This window comes from Xiphophorus couchianus, chromosome 6, assembly GCF_001444195.1.
Source record: "Xiphophorus couchianus chromosome 6, X_couchianus-1.0, whole genome shotgun sequence".
Lineage (NCBI taxonomy): Eukaryota > Metazoa > Chordata > Actinopteri > Cyprinodontiformes > Poeciliidae > Xiphophorus > Xiphophorus couchianus.
In genome coordinates this window covers 4,459,152-4,474,290 of record NC_040233.1, presented here as the reverse complement: position 1 = coordinate 4,474,290, position 15,139 = coordinate 4,459,152, and the positions used below count along the sequence as shown (strand labels likewise).

The 15,139-nt window shown below is 41.4% G+C and overlaps 2 protein-coding genes across 5 annotated transcripts; both read right to left on the bottom strand.

Moving 5' to 3' along the window:
* Positions 1-455: 455 nt before the first annotated feature.
* On the bottom strand, positions 456-9,706 carry LOC114146457 (plasminogen activator inhibitor 1 RNA-binding protein-like). Of its 3 annotated transcripts, none has more exons than XM_028020503.1 (9): positions 9,323-9,706; positions 8,684-8,864; positions 7,539-7,679; positions 6,050-6,118; positions 5,716-5,829; positions 5,427-5,604; positions 4,225-4,290; positions 3,932-4,120; positions 456-2,313 (listed from the first exon to the last, which is right to left on the bottom strand). In XM_028020503.1, exons 1-9 carry the CDS (start codon positions 9,576-9,578, stop codon positions 2,254-2,256), a joined length of 1,254 nt encoding a protein of 417 aa, XP_027876304.1. In that variant the 5' UTR covers positions 9,579-9,706; the 3' UTR covers positions 456-2,253. The 3 variants fall into 3 exon arrangements, with proteins under 3 accessions (XP_027876304.1, XP_027876305.1, XP_027876306.1); XM_028020504.1 differs by having other exon boundaries at positions 3,932-4,117; XM_028020505.1 differs by having other exon boundaries at positions 5,716-5,790; positions 9,323-9,704.
* A 679-nt stretch (positions 9,707-10,385) lies between these two features.
* LOC114146459 (3-keto-steroid reductase-like) lies at positions 10,386-15,110 on the bottom strand. Of its 2 annotated transcripts, XM_028020506.1 has the most exons (9): positions 14,946-15,106; positions 13,574-13,777; positions 13,407-13,499; positions 13,212-13,326; positions 12,246-12,440; positions 12,068-12,172; positions 11,929-11,985; positions 11,735-11,833; positions 10,386-10,861 (listed from the first exon to the last, which is right to left on the bottom strand). In XM_028020506.1, the coding sequence occupies exons 1-9, from the start codon at positions 14,978-14,980 to the stop codon at positions 10,727-10,729; spliced, it is 1,038 nt and encodes a 345-aa protein (XP_027876307.1). In that variant the 5' UTR covers positions 14,981-15,106; the 3' UTR covers positions 10,386-10,726. The 2 variants fall into 2 exon arrangements, 1 of the variants encoding a protein (XP_027876307.1); XR_003595900.1 differs by lacking the exons at positions 10,386-10,861; positions 11,735-11,833 and having other exon boundaries at positions 11,938-11,985; positions 12,068-12,144; positions 14,946-15,110.
* Positions 15,111-15,139: the final 29 nt, after the last annotated feature.

Genomic DNA, 15,139 nt, shown 5'->3' with positions numbered 1-15,139 from the left:
TTGCCAGGACATTACGCACTAGACGTTCATATTTGTAGATCCAAGTCAATTAAGGAAGTTCTTTACTTTTTGACCAACACAGTTAAATGCCAGACCTACACAATAAAATGTTACTCAATGAGCAAAAAACCTATTTAAGGTGGAGTCCAGTCAAACTGAAAGGTTCATTTCAGATACGAGTCCTTCCTTTTAATGACTGACTTACACTCCATTTTTTTAAAGTCAATGGAATCAGTTGACCATTTTGAAATGTGATAAATTAGGACTCCCAGCCAAACCAAAATAACAGCAAGCAACCGTATAATAGAGTAAGGAAAATGAGTTTAAAAAACAAGTTACTAAAACAGCTGCAAAATGCCCTCAAAGAGGCATGGTTGGTCCAAACACCTGGAGAAGTAGTAGTCAGGAATACAGCACTGATTCAAAATAAACCCAAAAACCATGAAGCGGACCAGTCACACCTCTAGAGCACTTTATTGGAACAGGGATGTTTATAGAGAAAGTTTCATAGTCATGTGGCTCAAACAGTCAAATGAGAAATCTGCTCCAGCCGTCTGTATCGGCGCAACGCCAGTGAGCCTTTATAGAGCACAAAATGTAAAGCTTTAACTTCCCCCCGTGTTTCCGACGCCTTCCATCTCTCCCGCGCTGACCTCGAACCGAATTCTAAGTATGCTGATTTTCGTTAACCCTCCTGCGGTCTTAGCACAATGCTCTGGAAGTGCGCGGCAGATGTCACGGTTGGGGAGGCAGGGGAAAAAAATAAAAAAGCGCACACGGAATCACTGCGACCTGGCCAGACTGCGCTCATGGTACAAAGTTTGCAGGCTCGAATAGCCCCTGTGTCTTTAAGACCATGGGGGTGTAATTGAAAAAAAAAAAAAAGCTCGCTCTCAACACCGACACAGGCGGCTGAAGGCACCATTAGCTTACATTACATTCTGTGGCCCGATGATTGTTCCACAATGACGGCTGACGTTTCTTGAACACAACGCAACGATGAGTCCGCACTTGTTGATAAAGAAAAAACAAACAAAAAAAACAAGAGGACTTTCAACTGCAAAAAAATAAAACTTCAAAGGACAGTTGGTGATTTAAAAAAAACCCCAAAAAACAAGTGCTTCGAGCTCTGAAGATATGTCCGTGGTCCATCTACGTCTTAATCACTTCTCACTATTTCAGGCGAGAACTTCCCGTCTTTCTGTAAAAGAATGGCAAAGTTCAGAGCAGAGGAATACTTCAAATTCTACGTAAATAGCTGTCAAAACTCTCACATTCTGTCTCACACACACACACACACACACACACACACACACACCACAAAATAAACAAAAACATTTGCTTAGTGGTCCTGAAGGTACAAATTTGTACAGTCCATATGACCTAGGAGGACCAGCCTTAAAATACATTGGGCCCTGAAAACACAGGTAGCACATCTGGATCAGGGGATACAAACATTACTAACCACTGGTCCACTATTAAAAAGAAGAAGAAGAAAAGAGGCGTTGACCTTCACTGCACAAGAAGCAGAAAAATACCAAGCTGTCGTATGAAGTCACTTTGCTGGTTCCCCCATCTTGGATTCGTGCCTGGCGAGGCGATGGGTAGTCAGGAGGCCACTATTTACACTTTAAAACCTAAGTTAAGCTGTACTTCAGACATCTAGCACACGTTTCTTATGTAGTGTAGCACTACCACATCAGTGTGTATTACTGGGGGGGTCAGAGGGGAACGCCAGTAGAAAGTCTTTTCTACAGATGACCTAATACTGTGCTGAAGTCATTAGGTGGGGAGGCAAAAAGAAAGAAACAAAGAAGAAAAACAAAAAGTTTTTGAAAGGAAAGCAATGTTCACACTTCAACCAAACTGCAGAATTGAAATGCAGGAATTCAAGCAGCACAAAAATATTAATGAAGTATGCATGATCTCTGAGAGGGGGGGGGGGAAATAAAAACATCCCTGCTTTCATGTTCCTAAATACAAAACTTCAGTGTAACAAGAGGTCCTTTTTCCATCTGGTTGGGTTTTTTTTGTCTTTTCTTTAAAACCGATAAAACTCGAGTCCTCTGGTGTGGGATGACAGTCTGCCTTTTTTTTTTGGTTTTGTTTTATTTTATTTTTTTTACTGTTGGTTTTTTTTTTTTTTTTTTTTAATCCTTATATACTTGAAGATGTGGTAAGCATGCAAGCCTCGTAGAGGAGGGGCCCCCGGAAGGGCAGATGGGTGGGCTGGTGGAGGAAAAGACGCCCTCTTCAGGCCAGGGCCGGGAAGGCCTCGGGATCGTCCACGTTGGGGACTGACACTCCGCTGGCCTGGCGGGACAAACACACAACACAACATTTACGCTTCAAAAAAAAAAAAAAAAACTTTCCGTTGCTGAATAATCTCAAGCTTTGGCTGCAGGACGAAGCTCGAACCGCTTCCCTGGAGTTTGGAGTGACTTTCTAACACAAGTTCTAAAGCGTAATCGCTGCATTTAATTTTGATTTTTATTTTCCAGTTTATTTAACAACTGGCAGTTAAGGTACAAATTATTGAACATCTGCTGCACATCTCAAATTATAACGTTACGATCTAGTGTCAGAGCCAGATCAAGAAGAATAAAGTCTAAATTACTTTATTCATTTAGAGAATAAAGTCACAATATTATCAGAGAAAAACACCTCAAAAATGTGACAATAAAAAAGTAGTTGTGTAATAAGAATAAAGTTGGAGGACAATAAAGTAAAAAAAAGAAAAAAGTAAAGTAAAACACCAGAATAAGCCATACCAACAGAGTACAGCCGTAATAATGGGAGAACAAAAAAGGAGGCAAAGATTAAAAGTCTTAATTTTACCAACATGGAGTTGCTCATGATGTCATCTCATTACAAAGACAAGTCGTAATAATTCCATGGATGCACCGACGACGGTTCCCTGGCCGATCACTGATATTTAAAAAGCCTGACTCCAATTTTGGCCGACAACAATTTGCTTTTGCCTGAAAAGTCCCTAAATATAGCAATAAAGTTGGTTAAAGGGGGGTGAATATTTTTAAACACCCAAAGTTAAAGAAGTGAAGGTCAAATTCTCAGTGCAACCCAACTGAAAACTTTAGTGAACATTTATATTCGTCTTGCTTTGAGGCAAAACATTATAGAATCACCTCGTGACAATTATGACATAAAAGAAAATTTAAAATAATCGCTTTCGGATGCAAATATTGGCCGATTGCCAATCTCCCAAAATTAAGAAAATTGGTGCACCTTTAATACACCACAGGAAGGTTTAAGGAAATCAAAATTCAGCTAGAAAAACTGAATGCCAGAACCTGGCCGCAAAATTCTGATCCGCTGATCAGTCCTGGTTCGGGATGGTCATTTATCGTATCGTTTATCATGATTAGTTTCTTATCATGAGACGAATTTTGATTCATCGCTGCAACTATAAATTCCAGTCAATGATGTTTAACCCCCTCCAAAACTGTCTGTGTTGTTGGGATTGTCAGTTTTACTATTTTTCTTCACTGTGTCTTTATTTAAAGAATCAATAAACATCAATAAGTAAAAAAGTCAATTAATAAGTGAAGATTAAATGCAGTTACTGTGCGCAGCTTAGTGATGCAAATCACATTTCTTTGTGCGACTGATGTCCCATATATTTGTATTTGTATTCAGTCACAATCAAACCCACAGTTACCTAAAAAATAAAATAAAAATAAATCTCACTTTGCAAAACCTAAACACAACATGTGTGAACTGATTGCGTTCCAAAGCCTGCTTCTGCTGACCTTCCACTGACCCGGCCGGCCTGAGGTCAGCCAGCCACTTCTGAATGGCTGAACTGCTTTGTTGTTTCCACGGTGACTTTTCCACCTCACCACTCTTATTTCCTGCTCATGCTTTTTTTTTTTTTCTTCGTCTTTTTTTTAGCGGTGGCTTTTGTCGTTACCTTTTCGGAACGTCCTCCCCCGCGTGCCGTCCGGCTGCCTCCCCCGCCGCGGCCCCCTCTGCCCCCGCGGGCGCCGCCACGCCCGCGCCCGGGGCGCCCCAGGTCTCCGAAGTTGATCTCCAGCTGGGATGTGATGTCGTTGGCTGGTTTGCGGAAATGGTGGTCGGAGGACTCGTCGGCGGCGCCCTGCTGGTAGAATAGTGGCGTACGATGATCAAAAAAAGTTTTTTGATAACCGGTTTTTCCCTAATAAGTCACTGATAAATGTTTTCAGTGCACATGTGGCTGATTACCTTGTTGAATAGAGCATGAGGTTCTGCTTCTGGTTCTGACGCGTCGATCAAAGCACCAACAGGCCTCTGGAAAAGACAATAAAAATAAACTTTGGCCTAGTTCTTTTCTACCTAAAAAACAAAACACATGAAAAAAAAAAAAAAAAAAGTCTCAGAATGAGGAAAACTTGACAGTATGTTGGACTTTTGGAGTTGCTCATGATGTCATCTTATTACAAAGACAAGAGGGAAAACGAACTGTTGGTCTGAGTAGCAACAACAGGAGAAACTAGTGGTGCACCGATCTTTAGAAAGCCTGACCCGCCGATTCCGATTTTTTTTGCTTTCCTGTGTTATCGCAAGATCAGAAATATCACAGAAGTAAGGTAACTAAATTTATCACCCGATTTATCATCACTCAATAACTTGGAACAAAGAGTTACAGGATTCTACCCCCCCAAGTCTTCTAATGTTGAAAAATATAAATTTTACAATTGTGGTGTTTACACTAAATAACAGGTGCAATTAAAATCACAGTTGCATAAGTTTGTTCATATAATTTATCAAAAATCAGGGCAGTGATGGATGTAAAGAGTTACATGAAATATATTCATATATGGCACCGACGCTTAACATCCATCAGCCAATCGGGGGAGACGTCGGCGTCTTATCAGTTGGAGCAGCTAATGACGCATCTGCGATTTTACAGAAGAGCTACGGATTCAACACTTTTGAATGACAGAACGTTTTACGATCTGTGTGATGCTGTGACAACTGCTGGTGCAGTCAGAAATCAAAAACCAATCCGTCATCCTCCTAGTGCTTCCTGTCGGCTTCTTTGTCATTTTCACCAGTAGTAACATCCGGCTGTTGATCATGCGACTCGTGACACGAAAAGAAAAAGTGGTTCCGTTGCCGTTTTGCAAAAATACATCTGCGTCAATATGGCTGAAAAACCACCATGTAGCACAGAAGCCTTTTATCAAAAAACATGTTTGTTTTTTTTCTCGAAACTGGCGTTTCCATTAAGCAAATTTATTTTCGTAATTTCAATTAGCACAACTTTACAGTCAACGGAAACGCAGCTTGTGTTTTGCTTTTCAGACCTTTGCAGAGGTAGATAAGATCTTTTTCTCACGCACGTATCAACCGATCGCTTAAAATAGAGGGAATCAATCAGTGTCCTTTGGGAACAAACTATCTTGGGCAGAACGCTCGCTTACGTCTTCGCTCTTGGACTTGTGCAGCACGTATCCCTTCTTCCACTGGCTGTCGGCTCCCTCGTTGGGCTTGCGGATGTTGAACTCTACCTTGGTGCGCTCCTTGTCCTGCATGGCCTTCCACTCGTCCAGCGTCATCTCTTTGGGGCCTTCCTGTTTCACCTCTTCCACCTCGTTCTCTCTGGAAGAAAAAAATGAAACCAGCTGTGTGGGAACTCGGTCCTCACTCTGCCTCACTAAGAGAACATGGTGTTGACCGTTAGAGGGTTCTGCGCTGCTCTGCGACTCTTACTTGTTCTCGGAGCCGGCGGGCGCGTTTTCCTCTCCCTCCGGAGTCGGCTCTGGGGCGGCGGTCTGTTCGGCCTCACTGAAAGCGAAGCACTTTGTCAACTCTCCCAGCGTACTTCTGCTCTAAACAGAATCCCAAAATGTTAAAAAGCTAAAACTGTTCCATGTTCGACCTCCTCCATCCCGCCACATATGCGACATCAAAACCGCCGCTTGTGTGTTTGTTCCAAAAAATAGAAGCGCTTCGTAGGCGACGGCACCAAGCGAAGCAGCGAGCAAAGCGATTCAGTGTCCCTGTTTGTTTTGAAAATAAATAAATAATTTAAAAAATCACTCACCTCACTTCATCCTTCACCGTGCCCCAGTTGTGCGAGCCGGAGCCGCCGCGCTTCTCCTCGGTTTTTGAACTGGGTAAGAAATTGGAGGAAAGGAGCATTTATTTAAAGGAGGAAGTCAAATAAGCCAGAAAAGCGTGGAAAGAGATAAAAATTCAAAGCTTCTATGTTTATTTTCGGAAAAGGTCATAAATGTGACGGAAAAAAAGCACTAGAAAAAGGTCCTTTCATTTTAAGTAAGTGTGGGTTCTGCTACACCCACAAATCTGATTGCTTAAATGTTCCGTTTAAGCAAAATCCAGTAAAATAGACCAGTTGATTTTCAGAAATTGAAACAAAAGTTGTAGAAAGGAATAATAATGATAAAATAATCTTTGGAAGCAAACATTTCTCCACACTTCATTTTCCTTTCCTGTGCTTATCCAGACTTGAAAATCTGGAAAATATACACAATTCGGTGTCGGTATGGACACTGTGGTGCACCGTAAAACTGAGCTCTACATGCAGTCTGTATTCTATAAGATCACACACACTATGAAAAATTGCTTCACGTAACCTCGAAGAGACTCTTTTTGACAGCATCATCTTTCCACTCACACAGAACGCACACATATAAAAGCTCTTCGGTGTGGAAGTGGTTACTGAAGGAGTTAAAAGTTTTTTTTGTAACAAAAACACTGCTGTTTACAGATCCCTATGTTAACCGCGTTAACCACAAATAAAACAGTTTAAAATGTCCACTCAGTCATCATGTTGTGTTTTTTTAATAACAATTAACACCAACACATGACATCACCTGTTTCTAATAGGGATGGGTGTTTATTGTATTATTTATTGTGATAAATTTCTTACAAGAGTTTTGATTCGCTGCCGTCACAACCAGCTGTAAGCATTGATGATGCTTGACTCTCCCCAAAACTGTCCTTATTGTAGGGATTGTTAGTTTATTATTTTTCTCCCCTGTTTTTAATTGATATTATTCAATAAACATCAATAACTTAAAAAAAATATCTAATGCAGTTACTGTGTGCATTTTAGTGATACAAGTCACATTTCTTTATAACATCTGGAAAATATTATGTTAATTAAAACTTTCAGTGCATATTGCCCACCACTGGTTCCTAATGTAAATATTACATTTACATTAGGAGCCACTGTTCATGACTGGAAAACTAGTTAAAAGTTTATTTAAATGCTGATTTTATACACAGCTCCTTCAGCTCAATCTGAAAGAGGTAAAATTGGTGTTTGACACTCAGAAATCTGCAGTTGCATCTCCGTGTAAATATTTTACCCAAAGCAGAATAAATTCATTTTGTCTGACAAGTTAAGATTATTTACCACTTGAAGAAAAACAGGCAGAAATTTTTCACTTACTGTGAAAGCATCGCTCTCTCACACAATCGTTGAACAACAAGCATCTGTTGACTTAGATTAACACATTCCATCTTACTTGCCAAGTCGCTTTTTAACAGTGCAACGCTTCACTCACGATTTGTCGTTGGTGCTGTGTCTGTCGAATTCCCGTTTCCCACGCGAGTCGAAGCCCTCGCCGCGGCCCATGCCGCGTCCTCGTCCGCCTCGCCCCCCCCGGCCGCCGCCGCGCCCCCTGGGAGGCCTGTCTCCAGAAGGCCTGATCGGACAATCACAAAAAACGAAAAACACAATACAGTTTCTATTTTTATTTTGTTGTCTCTTAAAGCGAGAGGATTTCACATTTGAAGAATTAAGCACATCTTATTCTCCTTTTAGCGTCTTGCTAAAAGGAGAATAATAGACCAGTTTTGTCTTTTTAACTTTTAATTGGCTAAAGGTTTATTAATAGTTAATATTTAACTCAAGGTCACACTCCTCTGGTTAAATATTGACTGTTGCTTTGTTGTTGTTTCTACTGCGAGTTGCTGTAAAATTAATTTCCCCTTTGGACGTGAATAAAGATCTGAACTAGAGATTCACCGATCTGATATTAATATCTGCATCGGTCCCAATATAGGAAAAAATTCTAGATTGGGTATCGGTGACAATGTCCCCAATCTGTAAGGGTAGATCTATTCAGTCTAAGTCTTTGCTTTCTGCAAAAACTTTCATAGAAAGTTTGTTGCAGTTTATTTTTTACTTGTTTGACCAAGGTAGATAACCTAGTATTTTGTCTTTACACTGATTTAACAAATTAAAGTTGTTTTACATGTTTGACCAAACATGTAAAAGTGTCCTGGTGCAGAGTTACAAAACAAACTTGTAATTCAGTACAGTTACGACTGTGTTTAAAAACCAGCACTGTTTTTCTGTATCGCATCGGTATGGGCCGATACTAAACCTCACATATCGGTATCGGAAATGAAAGTACTGGATTGGTGCTGCCATTATCTGGACCTGATCAATGTGGCTTTACTTAAATCAAGAGTTTTATGCGACTCCTCCAAACCTGGACATGCAGAGGAAATGTTATGTCACCTTAGTTTTAATTTACATCACATGACGTTAATAAGCCCGATATCTTCATAAAAACCTCTCTGTAGCTTATTTTTATGTTTCTCTCCTCACTGGAAAAAACGGCTGAACCAAACTTGAGGCTGGTTCCCAGTAACACCTCGATGCACAGCACAGCACTCCCCCCCATGCAGATCAGCGTCTCACTTGTCTACGGGGAAGTCTGCGCCTCCCTCCGGCTTGTCCTCAGCGGGCTTCTCGAAGCGCCGCTCCCGGGGAGGTCTCCGGTCCGGCCTCTTATCCGCGGGTCGACCTTCGCCCTGCCCGCCCTGATGCTGGGATCCGGACTGACCCTGCTGGTCCGGTCTTCTGCCCACCCGCTTGATTCCTGTAAGAGATCAAACGCTGTGAGCACTGACGTAATTATTGTAGATTTTCAAAGATATTTTGGGTCGACAATAAAAAGTTGGAAGAGCTCTGTTCGCAGCAGGTGTGCATCTTTCACATTTGCTTTGCAAAGCCTGCAGCAGCGGCGCGTGCGGAAGCATCGCCGTAACCCAACACTGCGCCTTCCACTCGGATGCTGGAGGGAAGCTTCATCTGCGACACGCACAGCCAGGCTGCTCCGGACTTCAGAGCTGGCTTCACCGCTACCTTTCAACCCACCATTCCTCCGACAGGCGCGTGAGGCTCCCCTCGTAGCCGCCTGTCCTCTAATAGCAACAGCCCAGGGTCCATGTTGACCTCCCAGCTGCAGCTAAAGTGGCTAAGCGGAGCCGCACATGACAGTTGGAAATGAGACTAAAAATAAACCTTAAAGCGGCAACCACTGCAGCCACCTTTTACCTTCTTTCTTCAGAGGAACCGGCGCCTGAGACTCTTCCTTTTTGTCCAGCAGAGGGTTTTTCCTGTCCTTCTGGGACTCCTTCTTCGGCTGCTTGGCGGCTTGAGCCGCGGTTTTCGTGGACCCAGCAGCGGCCCCCTCCTTCTTCTTGTTTTCCGCCGCTTTCAGGACCTCGAACGGGTCGGATTCGTCGTCCAATAGCTGGTCGAACCTGTTGGTTACGACGCAGCCGAAGCCTTCTTGCAAGTGTCCGGGCATGATGGCGCCCCTTCTACGGGATTCACCTCCGATTCTACGAGGCTTGATGCGACCGACTCGCTGGATGCTGCCACAAGATGGCTGAGAGCTGCCCCCTTCTCTTCCGGTGCGAGCATCATCCGGGACACCGAGCAGCGCGCGCCACTCTTGAGCACGCGGTGGCGGCCGTGTGTTTGTTTACAATCGTGACGGAGTGAATTCCATCTCCAAAAAAGTCCCAGTTTTAGTTAAATTTAGCAGGTTATCGGTAAGATAAGCGGTGCTAGAAGTAGGTATAATTTTTTTTTTATCTAAATGGAAGTACAGTTTTACCAAACAAGCATGTTGCGCAGTTTTAATTTTAAAAAAGGGGAGTTTATAGATTTAATTTTTGTTGAATAATTATATCCAGGTTTGAGCTGTCTAGTTGAGGTAGTATTTCAGCAGGGCCTCATGTCAAGTTGTCTGGTTTAATACAATTGGTCTTTTTGGATTCTTACAAATGAAATGTCACGAACTACATTTAATACAATCTGTACGTGTAAAACAATTCGAGGTTCCATTTTGAACTAGAGCGGACCAAATGCCTATAGTTAGTAAATATTGGAGAATACTCCTTTAATAGGGATCATCAAGTTTTATCACCATATTTTTGGGTAGTGCTGTGATAATAAAAGTGATAAGAACAATGTATCACTTATTTTTTAGATATGTTTTTTTTAGGACATCAGCCAAATGAAATGTGATTTTATCACTAAAGTGCAAACAGTAACTGAATTTAATCATGTTTTCAAATGTATTTACTTTCATTGATACTTGCATTGAACAAAAATGTGCGTCAACAAAGTAACATATTTATTTATATTAATAAAAACACTACTTGCTATGAGATTAGTTATTTTCCTAGACAATGTTATAATAATCTAAATGGAATCTGTAAATTCCATGATTTTATGATGGTGGAACAGAAGAGACTTTCTGGTACGCCCCTGAAGTAATCATCTCCTACTTGCGTTTTCCAAAATATTTCAAATAAAAATTATATTAGATTCAGCAAAAACATTTAATGAAGTTCAATTTGCAGAAGTTATAAAATATTGCATATTTGATGTGGTAAAAAAAAAAAAAATCAAGACAAAACTCTTTCTTTTTTAAAAAAATAAAAACTGCTACTGTATCTCATTGAGATACTGCTGATAATGTTCACTGTCAGTGGTTTTCTTGCTCAGGTTTCTTCTCACTTCTCTCTCAAGCTCAAGGAGCTTAGAGAAGAAAACCTCAGTCATTTCATCATCAAGGTCCATCTGGAACACAAAAGCAAGCAGAACATTCTGACTAGACTCTTGAATGGGGGAAATGACATCATCTGTGCAGTTTCAAATTTTCCATCATCTATCCTCTAAGACCCAACTATTCCATAGATGATGATGGAAAAATGTCAATAAAGAGGAGGCTGTGCATCCACACTTAACCCCTTTTACAGACAAAGAGTTTTGTGCTTTATAGTGACAAATGTTATTAAATACAGTCAGAATTATGCAGACAACTGGCATAATTGGCTATGTAAAGTATGTGGTTTTCTCTGCAACTCTCTAAAGATCATTTAACCAAAGCCATCTGTCATTAAAAAAATATACAGTAAAAGCCAAACAGGAAGGCATGATTACAAGTTTTAAAGTCATAATAATGAGAGTAAAAGTCTATTTTGAACAAATAATTATGAGATTCAATGTCAAAATTATGAGATCCGAAATCATCGTTTTGACTTTCAAAGTGATAATCATAAAATTAAGTCAGTTATGACATTCAAAGTTAAAATGATTACTGAAAGTTGAAATTATGACTTCTCTATCTCTCAACACTTTGAATCTCATAACTATGACTTTTTATTCATGTAATTATGACTTTAAAACTTGTAATTATGACTTCCTGTTGGGTTTGAATTTTTTTGTTTGATGGCCAAAGTGGCTTTCCGTAGTGTGTGTACATATTTTGACTTAATTAGATTAGAGAAAATCTACATTCAATTCAAAGTTGTGCAACCAAATCTTGTTTTTTTTTTTTCTATTAATTGAAATGTTTGTTGTATAATTACATTATAACTGTAGTTTGTGCACACAAACAATGAACTTGATGGCCATCTAAAGCAGAATCTGTCTAGGACAGACGTTACTGACCCTGCGTGGCTCGGTGTAGTTGGTCCCCAGTCTAGACGTTAAGCTCTGGTACTTCGCTCTGGGATCCAGAGACTCTGGCTTCTGAAGAAACAACCAGTGCTGTGACAGACCAGAGCAAGAGTTTGTGTTTACGCCGCGCCTTAAACCCGGTCGGAGGGATGTGTGAACGCGGAAAACCCCAGCTGGATACAAACCAGTGCCTCGGCTCCGTTGTACGGCGTAAGCGTGAAAGTGTTGGTGAAAATCCGGATCTGTGTGGCGAAACGGGGAGGTCGTCAGACGCGGTTTGAGGCTGAAGTTTGACGTGAATAAATAAAGAGCAGAGCAACCCACCAACCACATGATGGGCATGATGAGAGTCCAGAAGAAGGAGGGCAGGATCCCGTAGGTCAAGTTAGTCATCACCAGGCCTGGACAGATCACAGAGGAGAACAGCCCCTGTCACAGAGAGACAACGTGTGCCGTTTTCTGAATCTTAAATCGAAGCTCCGTCGCAGAGCGCCCGGCGCACCTGCTGGTTCTTGTGTTTGTTGAGCGCCATGCTGAGCATGTCCGAGGCGTACTTGGAGGAGCTGTAGGGCTCCTTCCCTTGCCTGTGCTGGATGTCCTGGATGCTGAAGGCCGAGCGCCGGGCGTTGCTGGACGACGTCCACACCAGCCTGGAGGTGTGACCCGGCTGACACAGCAGAGGCTCCAGCTCCCTGATCTGGAACCAGGACGCAGAGGAAACCACGGCCGGGTGGAACCATTACACAGCAATTTTTCAATTTTATTTTCTTCCGTATTATTATTTTTTTTCCCAATTTACTTAAATTTATTATTATTCAAAATACCTTTAAATAAATTTTTTTTTTACTGAATTATAGTATATATATATATATAAATAAACAAAGCACATTTCTGATGTTTCTATCCCAAATTTATAATATTATTAATGGATAATAAATGTTATAGTCTTTGTTATCAGCAGCAAGTTAACTACCAATGACTCACTCCACTTAGTGTGCAAACACTTGTGTATAAGATAGATTAGCTAAAATGCTAAGAATAGAATGTGTGCTACAACTAGCATGTTGATTAGCATTGATTTAGACGTCGACAACAATAAGATTTCTTAATAAAAAGGCAGAAACTGTATTTTAATTGTTCATAAAGTTCCTCTGCTTTCCTGAACTGAAAGTTCCCTCTGATTAGCAATTTGAAAAACCTTGTAAAAAAAAAGTTTAAATATTCCAAAATATGATCAGAGATTTTGGCACGTGCTCCATCAGTTCCCAGGTTTTATGTACCAGGACATAAAAGAAAAAATGATCTGGTCTCTAACAGATTCTAAAAACTACAAATACCACAACGTACGCTTCTACGAAACAAGTTTGCAAAATGACAAAAACCGTCCACTCGTTTTCGCTAAATACGACATCTTGTCATGTAACAAAAGTGCAGTGTGCTGGATGAGGGGGGGCTTTCTGCTGCGTACCAGGAGGAAATGACCAAACAGGTTCGTGGCAAAAACCTCCTGAAGGCCGTCTGAGTTGAGCTGGTCCTGCTGAGTCAGCAGACCCTCAGCCGTCGCAAACATGTTGATGACATTCCTGCGACAAAGACAAGATTCAAGGTGCTGTAAAAGGTTTCCAAAGCAACCCCAACATCAGAGCTCATTTCAGATTCCTACCTGGAAAATAGTCCTTTGAAAAACGCTCTTATGTCCACCGTTGGATTGGGCATAATTCCTGCGTTCAGATACAAAAAATCCACGCGGCGGTACCTGTAGCAGCACGCGACTCGGCGTCAAAACCTCCACCCATCTCAGTAGCTCATTGATGAAACTGTCTCATTTACCTGGCCTTGAGTTCCTCTGCAGCACTGAGCACCGACCGCGCAGAGCCCACGTCCAGGTGCAGCAGGTCCACCCGAGCGTCGCCGTGACACGCCAGCAGGGCGGCGCGGGCGGCCTCGGCTCGCTTCATGTTCCTGCAGGCCAGGCAGAGCCGCAGCCGGCCGTCCTCGGACAGCAGCCGGTCACACAGGGCCAGGCCGATGCCGCTGCAGGAATGAAGACCGGTTCATAGAGAATCTCACAGTTAGCATTGTAAATACTAGAATCTGAAGGTCATCTTCTTTCACCTCATCCTTCACATCCTCCTCTGGTACATTGAATTTTGTCATGTCACAACCATTTACTTCAAATATCCAAATCACATGGGTAGTAGCATTTGTTTTTAGCCCCATTTTGGCCTAGTCCATGGATGTCTGAGAAAACTACTACATTTTTATGGCTTTTTTGTCTTTTTATCCAAAAACTCTGTTTAATTGCACCAAAAATGATTATTTATAAAACTAAAAAAAAAAACAAAAAACCTCTGACCACAGTGGAACGTTGAGAAAACTTTATTTGTGTTTGTACATCTGGGAAACAAGAGATCTGGGGTCCCATATGTTGCAGTCAACGATAAATGCGCCAATTTATCCACATACTTGCTTTGATACGATTCCCATTTCATACTGTCTTGTGTTTTAATAACTTTATATTCTAATACGCTCTTTAAAAGTCGCTCAACCTACATATGAGTCCACTAAGTGCACCTCCTCGCGCCATCTTTAAATCCTAACAGGAAGTAGTGGTTGTTTTTAAGCCATCTGATTGGCTGGCGGGTTTTAGCTTTGTACTACACTGCCCCCTATGGGTTTGGAATGTTCAAAACAACGCTCAGGAATGGATTTGTGCGAGTTCGTGTGTGTGAAAACTTTTCCGAAACCTATCCCGCATGTACGATATATATATATATTTTTAATTATGTGGTGGAGATATTTGGTTTTATAAAGACTCAGCTACCCCAAAATAAAATCCAGTTCAACAGCAGCTGTTAGTTGTGCACCAAAGAGCTTTCGTGGAAGAGCGACATTGTTAAAAGAAAGCCACTAAATGCCATGTTTGCAGTTTACCACAAACATGTGAGGGACACAGCAGACATGCTATTCTACATACCCTGCTGCCTTTTATCACTGTATTACTGTAATATTGACGAATATTTGTTGTTATGTCTGATTTAAAAGCGAGAAGCAGATCTTTCAGACAAGGAGAGTTTTCGAGGTGAGGTGTCCAGCTTTAGCATTGCAAGTCAATTACTGAATTATTAGTGTTTATGCTACAAAGAGAGGAAAAGAAAACTACGTTTAATTTGTTTAATTTACCAGTTTCCAGTTCGCTCACCTGTTTGCTCCGGTTACTACGACAATTTTCTCCATGTCTGGGTAGAGTTGGAAATTAAACAAAAAAAAAATATTCAGGAAAACTCTGAAAGTCCGTAGGTATTCACGTTCTGTGCAGCTGGACGGCCCATCGTCCGATTCTATTAAATATCTGCCAAATCATGGCGTGATTGGACGACAGCAGACAGCTAGCCA